This window comes from Aulonocara sp. 'chitande type north' Nkhata Bay, linkage group LG1, assembly GCF_057382095.1.
Source record: "Aulonocara sp. 'chitande type north' Nkhata Bay isolate Kocher_YH1m ecotype deep benthic linkage group LG1, A_spYH_male_GT1.1, whole genome shotgun sequence".
Lineage (NCBI taxonomy): Eukaryota > Metazoa > Chordata > Actinopteri > Cichliformes > Cichlidae > Aulonocara > Aulonocara sp. 'chitande type north' Nkhata Bay.
In genome coordinates, this window is record NC_141344.1 from 14,822,525 (window position 1) to 14,832,658 (window position 10,134).

At 38.6% G+C, this 10,134-nt stretch overlaps 1 protein-coding gene across 6 annotated transcripts in view; it reads left to right on the forward strand.

Annotated features, from left to right (window-relative positions):
- ush2a (Usher syndrome 2A (autosomal recessive, mild)) overlaps positions 1–9,445 on the forward strand; it is a 223,142-nt gene extending 213,697 nt beyond the window's left edge. For all 6 annotated transcript variants that reach the window (XM_086282620.1, XM_086282377.1, XM_086282304.1 and 3 more), the window contains 12 exons: positions 2,102–2,308; positions 2,410–2,502; positions 3,043–3,188; positions 3,403–3,521; positions 3,711–3,809; positions 3,912–4,088; positions 4,449–4,532; positions 4,730–4,871; positions 5,039–5,126; positions 5,931–5,996; positions 7,117–7,317; positions 7,706–9,445. In XM_086282620.1, coding sequence (XP_086138746.1) covers positions 2,102–2,308; positions 2,410–2,502; positions 3,043–3,188; positions 3,403–3,521; positions 3,711–3,809; positions 3,912–4,088; positions 4,449–4,532; positions 4,730–4,871; positions 5,039–5,126; positions 5,931–5,996; positions 7,117–7,317; positions 7,706–7,795 — 1,512 coding nt within the window. In that variant the 3' untranslated portion in view covers positions 7,796–9,445. The remainder of the gene's footprint in view (positions 1–2,101; positions 2,309–2,409; positions 2,503–3,042; positions 3,189–3,402; positions 3,522–3,710; positions 3,810–3,911; positions 4,089–4,448; positions 4,533–4,729; positions 4,872–5,038; positions 5,127–5,930; positions 5,997–7,116; positions 7,318–7,705) is intronic.
- The last annotated feature ends 689 nt before the right edge of the window (positions 9,446–10,134 follow it).

The following is a 10,134-nucleotide window of genomic DNA, read 5'->3' on the forward strand; positions in this document are numbered from 1 at the left end:
GACAAGAGAGGAGAGGAAGCAGTAAAAAGTCTGTAGATGATATAGGGACAAGGAGATTAGTTCTGTCTTTTAGCAGTGGATCAAGTGCAAGGTGATCTGGGCTGACTTTAGCTGTGAACTTTTTCCTCCATTCTGTCTATGTGGCACAAACTTTTTAATCAAACCACAAAAACCATGCATCTCATTGAAGCGTACACTGTGTTGCTACCAGGGTAGGGAAAAGATGGTTGTTGCTGGGTAGAAGTATTTTATTGCTGCAGTTCATAATTTCTTATGGCAGCAGTAGCAAATTTGATTTATACCATCTCAAGCAACAAGTCATGTGACAGTTCCTGCGCAGGATCTAAAAATGCTGCTAAGAAAATCCATTTAGCTGATGCTATTGCTCTTTTTTTCAGCCTGTTTAAGTGTGCTTTCTTTGTTCCAAATCCAAATTTTTATAACAGTATGAGTAAATGTGACTGGCCACAGGTAACACCGTTGCAGGAGAACATGCAATCAAGGCCATAATTAATGTACAGTAGAGAACTAATTACTTCTCAGTTCCCCTCTGTACGCTACTAAAATTTTACAACAGCACATACATTTGTTCATTTACAGTAATAATACTTAGGAACCATTCATATTTACATATATAGATACATACATATATGCTTTAGGATTTGTATATGCAACATTTATCCTATTAAAGTTTTTTTATCTTTCAGTTCTCCAGCAGTTTCTCTTTTTTCATCAGTATCAAAGGATTTGTAACACATAAACACATAAAGTATCAGTATGATGTCAATAACCTAAATAAACATGATCTACTAGTGTGTTTCTATCTTTTTAAAAGATATTTGGACTTTCATTGCATTTTCCTACATATTTAGTGTATTGTTTTCAAATTCGGAGAACATATATCTAAATATGTTTTTTGAAAATGAAGTTTACATATGGCTGCATTTTCTAATGAGTTTGTCGATTCAGAAATATAACCACTGAGCTACACCTTTTGTGTCACTTATAATAACCATGTTTTATCTAAAAACATGCAGTTTAATTGCAAGAGGAGAGCAGCTGCCAGTCTGAAAACACTATCAGTAAAGTGTTAATTTCATATGAAAAGTTTTGATATTCTTGAGAAATCTGTTAGCAGAGCAGGTGATGAAAGCCCAGAAGTTTGCTCTAACATATATTGTGTGTCGTGGGAAATAACTACAATCTAAACATAATCTTATCTGTAGAACTAAACATATCTGTATCTATATACAAAAGAACACCAAGTTTAAATTTCTCCTGATTCCTCTGTTTGCTACCCTGCATCTTGCCCACCTTTCATCCTATCTTCCTTCCCCCCTGATCCCCAGTCGCTCCATCCTCCATTCTTCCTTCCTCTCTCCATCTTGGTCCATCTGTGCTGTCACTTAGATCAATCAGTCTGATTGATCACGGCCTAATTGACTATTATTGAGGTTAATTCAACTCGTAACACCCCTGCATGCACATGCATGCACGCAGAAATCTTGCAATCATACCCACAAACAAAAAACCCACACGCACAGACACACACTTTCAACACTAAAGCTCAGACCCATCCATCTGCCTTCTGCACTACTTCTGACAGGCTACAGATGACTTACACATGCAAATCTCCACCCTGCCTGACCCTGTGCTGTGTACACCTTCTAATTATACCCAAAACAACCACACAAATAAGATTACTCTATGGTGTGTGTGTGTGTGTGTGTGTGTGTGTGTGTGTGTGTGTGTGTGTGTGTGACTCCTTGATGAAGGTGAAAAGTAATTGTCATGCAGATATGTTAGTGGTGAGTTGCATGGTGAAAAGGTTTTGCTCTGACTGCTGATGGTAGTTTTGATGGATGGTCCAGTGAATTGATGTATAACTTTCTGTTGGTCTGGCGAATACTGGGTAATTATGAAAAGCCGTCTTCATCATGAAGAGTTCATAAAATGCATCTGAAATCCTAATGTTTGGGGTAAATAGTCTGTATCACATGTTCTCATTTGCTTTTATACATCAGTTATTGACTTGTGCTTGCATAATGTGCAAACTGAAAAGTTACCACATAACTGATAAATGTGCGGTCTTATCTGACAGGTGTGGGCAGTTAATTCAGCTGGTCATTCAGCCAGTCCATGGGTGAGTGGAAGAACAGGGCCTGCCCCACCTCAGGGTGTAGGACCCCCTATTTTTCTGCACGTTTCAGCAACGTCAGCTGTAGTGGACATCCATGCTCCTGCCCAACCCAATGGGATTATTAGTCTTTACAGAGTGTTCTCGCTGGACCACAACAACCACACTCTGGTAAAGAGTCTTCTACTATATTCAGTAATACACTTAATAATAACTTGTCCTTGTTATGTTAACTTAAACACATTTTACCCCTCTCTGTCCTCTCCCTGTAGCTCTCAGAGGGTACATCGCATCCGCAGACACTCCACGATTTACGTCCCTATACCCAGTACTGGGTAGGAGTGGAGGCCTGTACTTGCTATCAGGTAATAATACTAAATGTAGGTTAGGCATTATACTCAGGGTCTATACAACTATACTCGGTCATTAAAGTTGAATACTATCTGGTAATATGTGGTATCTTTGTTGATAGTCTGTGCAGAGTTTGGATGTTCTCTCTCGGTCTGTGTGGGTTATCTTCAGGTCCTTCAGCTTCAGCTGCAGACCAAAGACATGCTTGGGGTTTAGTTAATAAGGGATTCTAAATTGGGTGTAGGCTTGAGTGTTTGTCTGTCTCATTGTGTTAGCCCTGCAACAGATTGGCGACTTGTCCAGGGTGTACCCTGCCTCTTGCCCTGTGACAGCTGGGATAGGTACAAGTCCCTGTTGCCAATCTGATTTAGATAACTGGAAGAAAATGGATGGGAAATATTTATGATTACCTCACCTATTGGTCAAATTTCAAATGCAGATTCAAATACTTACATCTCTTTTGCTGATTGAAAGTCATTCCCGAGTATTGTAGTTGCAAGTGAGGCCATATTTTTTAACACTTTTAAAATCTCTTCTTTGTGAACCATCATCAGTGCTGTAGCCGTGGTCCGCTGAGTGAGCTCCACACTCTTGCTGCTGCCCCAGCCCACCAGCCTCCTCCTCGCCTTGTCACTGTGACCTCCCGCTCTGTTCAGATGGAATGGGATGAGCCTTTGTCGCCCAATGGACTCATCGAAAGGTAAGAGAAAATCTTGAATTACATTTTGTTCTTGAAAAGTGGCGTGAGGCAACTGAAGTTGTGATGTAGCACTATATAAATAAAAATTAACCAAATGGATTTGGCTTAAATAAACCTGTACTTCCTTACTTATTTGAAAAGTGCACATACAAACTAAAAGAAAGAAACCCTATCATCTTGCTTTCACTTACACTCCTTTACTCTTTGTACCCAGCTGTGAGCTTCACCTCAGATCGCCTTGCCCTCAGCCCTCCCAGCCTATACCCCTACCTTGTATTGACGGACCAACAGAAATCAGTTTTTTTGGTAAAAAGCGGAGCTACAATGTTACAGGTGAATATAAAGAAATATCATGCACCAGTGCCACTGAAAAGTAACACATACAGTAAGAAAGAATCGTAAAATCAATGTTAGGTGATTTAAAATAATAGTTTTTATTCTGTAAGTCTTGATTATGCTGGGATAACTGTTTTGAAACGTTTTTCTGCTTTATGAGTTTTCTGTGACTAACAAACTGCGCAGGTCTCGAGCCGTACTCCACATATGAGCTCAGAGCTGCCTGCTTTAATAACATGGGCAGCACTGCCTCCAACTGGACTACTGTCCACACTCTCAGTGAAGGTAACACATTTATTACTGCTTAAGCAGTCAGTAATATCTAGTTTTAAGAATGATAAAAACCACATTCAGATTTTCTCTTACCATCATTCTTTCTCCCTTCAGCCCCCCAGTATGTATCCCCCTTCTCAGTAGACAGTAACCTGACTGTTATTTGGCTGGACTGGACTGGGTCTTTCTCCCTGAACGGATACCTGAAGGAGTACAGTGTGACTGAGAGCCAGCTGAGGATCTATACTGGCTTCTACAGCTATCTCCATGTTCCACGCATCTCACAGAAAAGTAAGAGCAACATACAGCATACATAACACAACATGTGCACTTAGAGAAAAAAGAACTAAAGCAAGCAGTAAACTATAAATCTTGTAAAAAAAATTTGAATACAGAATGAACAGCTTTTTGATTAGAGTAGGTATGCTGAAAAAGCTTTGAGAACTGAATAAGCTTCAATTTTAAATCTCTTTCTGTTTCAGTTTGGTCCTTTGTATGAATGTTTCTCACCCACTCTGATTTTATTTGAGTTGCATATTGTAATTAGCCCTACAGGGGACAGAGAGCCTGGTTACCATCATCTATACATGCTTATTTTATTGTAACCCAGAGTTGTTTTCTTTTCTGTCTTTCCCTCTCTGTTCCTCTAAGCTCTGTCATTTCAGGTGACTTGTACCACAAACAGTGGCAGTGCCAGCACTCCCACCATCAGATATAGCCCAGCCACAGGCCTTGGTAACGCGCGCGCGCACACACACACACACACACACACACACACACACACACACACACACACACACATTCTTCAATGATTCAGAATCTTGTCGTCTCTCAGATTCTGATGTTGTGAAGAAAATATATATATTAAAAATACAGATAAATCTAGAAAGCTAATTTATTAATAACTTATTCATGTTGTTTTCTTTGTGCAGCTCCTCTTGACCCTGTAGACAGTGGTAAACAGGGTGTGAGCATGTCAGCCACGCCAGTCTACTCTGAACTGTGGTTCATCCTGCTCTTAGCCCTACTGGGTCTATTTTTGCTAGCCATACTGCTGGGCTTAGTGCTACAAAGGTAAATGTGATTCTTGTAAAAGGTTTAGGGCAGCCATAGCACAGAATTTATTCTTCTCTCTTGTGAAATTCAAAGTGCACTAAAATGTACAAGTTAGCATAACTTGTGCAAATAAAACACAGCACGCTTCCTGCAAACAGAATGTATTTTCTGAAACTCCCTTACAGAGCCTTGAGGAAGAATCCATCAGCCAGAGAGCGCCCTCCGCTGGTTATGCTTCAGAAGACAAGAAAAGCTGGGGGAGAGACTTACATGGTGAGAAAAGGACAGGAGATGCAGCACAAAAACATAAAACGCAATTGAGAAAGAAAAAATGACCTAAAGTTTGTAATACGTAAGAGGAAAAGCAAAGAAGTAAATGAAAGATTAAAAAAAAAAAAAAAAGGTTAAAAGGGTTAAAAACCCAGGAACTATAAATTCAGTTTCTTAACAGGTTATCCAACTTATGGTTATCTGGGTCTGGAGTGTATCCCAGTTGTCACAGGGCAAGAGGCGGGGTCCTCACCTGAACAGGTTACCAGTGGATCACAGGGCCAGCAGAGAAATAGAACCACAGACTCTCACAGCAAAATTTGAATGACTAACAAACATGCCTGTATACCGGTAAATTTGGTCCACAGTAGGTGATTCATCCATCAACATGCACATTTTGTAAAGAATTACAGACAACAAAGAACAGATAAGCACAATACCGTATAATTGCACTTTTAAAAGTAAAAGTGCTGACCACTCTGAAAATGGTTTTGGGTTTCTTTTTTTTACATACATGCAACTCACGTTTCATTGGTTGTGACTTTAGATCCAAACAACATCTGTTTCATAAAGACGACTAATCATTTTTATCCACTGCTCTGTTATTTTGGTTATTCGTTGTAATTATTTTTTACACCTTAATGTTTTTCCATCATAATACTTTAATTTCTTTCTCCATTCTCTGTCAACCTTTCTTCCTTTAATTTTTGATATTTATCTTCTCTGCTTCCACTTCTTTCTGCACTTCTCTGCGTATACGCTCTGTTTCCCTGCCTCCCTCTGTCTCTCTATGTATCTCCCTCTCAGAGACCCTGTCCTGAGCTGTGCTCTAAGCATCACTCCGGCTCTGTGCTCCTCCCTGATCTTCCCACAGTAAGATTATTTTCTGTTCTTGCTCTCAAAGCCTTAAATGTTTATCTTACTGTCCCCCTGCAGTTTGACACTGTAGCAGACTGTGTTGAGATCAGCAGCGTTATGCTTAAAAGCTACACTGTGTACACTGAGGTATGGGATGCTTGATTTAAAAGGGATGCCTGTTTGCGTATGTCCGCCTTGCTTGTGTAAGCATGCTTTGTGTGTGTGTGTGTGTGTGTGTGTGTGTGTGTGTGTGTGTGTGTGTGTGTGTGTGTGTGTGTGTGTGTGTGTGTGTGTGTGTGTGTGTGTGTGTGTGCGTGCGTGCATGTTACACACTGTCATATGACAGTGGTTGGCTTGTTGTGGTGTGTGAAGGTCTCTTCGTCTGTCCTCAGTACAATGTTGACTTTCTTACATGTAATGAATACAATGATCATTGAAAAAAAAAATTCAGCAAAGAAGGTAAATCAGCAACTGAATATTGTGTCATAGTGTCTCTTAAGGGTTTTATGGCTCCAGCAAAATTACACCTACGGCAACTATTCAGCCATGGAAACCCACCCATGCCATGAAGCTTATGCCAATTCTTTCTGCTGATGTTAATGCCAGAGGAGGTGGGGAACTTTGCGTACTCTATCACTGAGTTGCTCCAGTTCTTTAACACTTCCACTGCAATAATAGCACTGACAGCTTCTAATGTCTAAGAGGGAAGACATTTCACAAACTGACTTGTTGCAATGGTGGCATCCTGTTACAGTAAGATGCTGAAATTGAGAAAACTCTTAGAATAACAAATTATCTCAAAAATCTTTATAAAGGCAGATTGCAAGGTTAGGTGCCTGATTTTATACACTTCTGAAAATGGGACTGAAAGCAACCTAATTCAAAAATTAAGAGGTCTGGCACAATATTTTTGGCTATATGGTGTAATACCAACAAACTCCCATGTGTTTATTCCTCCCACAATAAACATATTCAGCTGACTTAATTTCACTCCTTGTTTTTGCTGATGTGGCTCCTAATCAAAAAGAAATCCATACCATTGAATATTAGATCTAGAAGTATTCTCTAAGTATGTGATTTGTATAAAAGGCTTTAAACCCCCAAATCAGTCTCTGAATAAAACTCTACTCCTCAGGGTCTGACAGACACAAAGATAGTGAGCAGCAACTCACAGTTCAGCCCCATCTCTGTCCTGCGGGTTCCCAGCCAAGCAGACCTCAGCCAGGCCTACTCCCAGCATTCCTTGCACCGCAGTGTAAGTCAGCTAATTGACAGGAAGTCAATGATGATGGAGGAAGGAAGCTGGGACAACCCACTGGCACACGATTCTGGACTGGTGAGTATGGAGTTATGTTTATTATGAATTTCATTTGTTAACTACAAGTACAGAAGAGAGTAGTGATGAGAATACAAACATTTTATGCTAATTATTCACCAGCCTCCTCTTTTACTATAAAGTCATAAGAATTTACAATATTATGTGTTTAAAGTTTTCATTAGTATCATTGCCTAGAAAATATATGATAAGACTTTAATAAAGTTGCTTTGGGATTGTGGGTTTGACTTGCTCAATTCCTAGATGGATGCAGAATCAGTGAAATTGTACCAGAAAACAGAAATATGGACAGCTGAAAATTGCTTACTTTATTGTTTCTCTGATTGTTTTCCCCTCTTCTTTGATTCAGACCTAAATTTTGCGATCTTGTGTGTTTTTTTTTTTCCAGTATGTGGAGGAAGATGAGCTTGTGGATGCCATCAAGGCCTTAAGTTCTGTGAAAAAGGAGCACACCATGTTCACTGACACTCATCTTTAAGACCTGTCAGGTTTCACAGTTGCCATTCAGACCTAGTTGTAAAACAAACTAGTAAAACACTGTTACATGCTATTTGCACAGGCGGTGCTAAATACGGTCTACTCAATTTAAGCTATAAGTTAAACAACACGTGTTATGAGGTATTAATTAAAGCATCATCATAAACTTTCTGTCACTTCATTAGGTATACCTTTTCAACTTCTCATTAACTCACTAAATATTTAATCAGGCAATCATATGGCAGCAGTCAATGCATTTAGACACGTAGACACAGACAAGATGAGCTGCTGAAGTTCAAACTGGCATCAGAATGTGGAAGAAAGGGGATTTAGGTGAGAATGAATGGTTGTTTGTTGTGGTAAAAAATTGTCTGCTGCACAGACAAATCTGCAACAACATTGTGTTTTGCTATCATGTCAATATGGACCAAAATCTCTTAGGAATGATTCCAGCACCTTGTTGAATCTATGCCATGAAGAGTTAATGTAGTTCTAAAAGCAAAAGAGGGTTCCACTCATTACTCGTAAGGTGTACCTAATGAAGCAGCCAGTGAGTGGATATAAGTAATATATATTAATATTTTGACAAATTTCAGGTTCAGAGTTGTACAGATAACCAAACATAATGTGGGAAAGAGAATATAATACAAGTATAATAAGTATAATTTTAGCCCACTTTGTGTATGACTTGAATACAGTTCACATGTGGACACAGTCAGCAGTGACATAAAATCGGTCATTATTCCGAGTCTGTTCGTGATTGTTATCCAGTATGTAGTATCGGACCGTACTTATATTACGGTCCAGAAGAGTCCTTAAAGGACTGTTCTGATTGTATTATGATACACTGTTTGCCAACTGTTAGAGGTTTAGTCGTTTTTGAAAAGTGCAGATTTACTTTAGCTTTTACCACCTGAGACCACCATAGAAATGAATGTTAATTAATCTGAGTCTATTCTTCGTCAACCAGTAATTATGCCTAGTAAGCTTTCCCAGTATAGGAGCTGTAGTTGTAATGAGAAACATGGGCTTGATGTAGTTTTATTATAAAAAAAAATGCCAACTGTTTTCTTTTATGTGTTGAATGTGGCTGGGAATCACAGATGTGCCGTCTGATTGTTGCGATTATGTGAACTTGAAAGCTCAGTCTGAAATTCGGTCAGTTGTGTGTGTGCCGTTCAGTGCAATTTCAGTTTTGAGGAAGTGGCAGTAATGTAGTCAAGTCTTTCTTAGCTGTAAGTCAAGATACACTTTTGGGTTTCAAAGTGCATTCGTCTGGATTCTGTGTTATTTGTGGCTTTTGGTAATTTTCATCCTGCTATTAAGAAGATCAAAATAAAAGTGGCAATTTAATTGTTTAGTTGAGTTTTTTTTAATGCAGAAATGAAACATCGCTTATATTAGATTGAACATAGAGACAGTATTTATTAATAAGAGGTGTTGGCTTTATGTGTAATATTGATGAGTTTGATGTTTTGTGTACAATATTGAAGACTATTGTATTATTACAAAATTATTTTTCTTCTTTTTTTACATGATGACAGTATTATTTATGATTGTTGTACTTACAAAAGTCTTATTTATAGATGATTCATTTGTCTGTGGTTGTGTTTTTATCTGGTAAATGATAAATTTGACTATCAAAAAAATATTCTTCTAGTGTTCTTGCCTCTCATTTTCTTTAAGGTTTTTTTTTATTTTTTTTACCATAAATAAATGCAGTATTCTTGTGTCAAGCAAATTATGAACCAAATTTTTAAAGAATCAGACCTCTTGTAGCATTTAAAAGATCCACAAATGTACCAGATTAATCTTCAAGCTAATGAGGTTTAAATATGAATAAAATAATGTAGAAATACAGTTCCAAAAAGCAAAATAGCTTGCTTAGAAATAATCCTTAAAATGTATGTAGCACTTTAAATGTGCCTCAGTTGCTGCTTAAACACAGTATTAACAATGGTTAAATACTACTGGATGTTACATAATGAATGAAGTCACTCTATTAAAAGGGGCTCCATGGTGATCTAGCTGAAATGTAGATTTAGGAATCCTCTTTTCTGCTGAGTTAGTATAACACAGAATTGTGCCACCAGCTGCACAGGGACTCAGTTACCACACACACAGAGTCAAAAACACAAGCACAAATACACACATGGAATGTCTCCATCAAAACTATGCAGCAGTAATTTAGTTTTGCTCCTGCGTCCCTTGAGGGGACATCAAGACATCAAGGCAAGTTTGAAATTAACAAAGTGGCAGTAACAAGCATGCCCTCGCTCAAGGACACCAATCTGACAAGGGCACTTCTAAAACATTCACAGCCACATTCACAGCTATTGT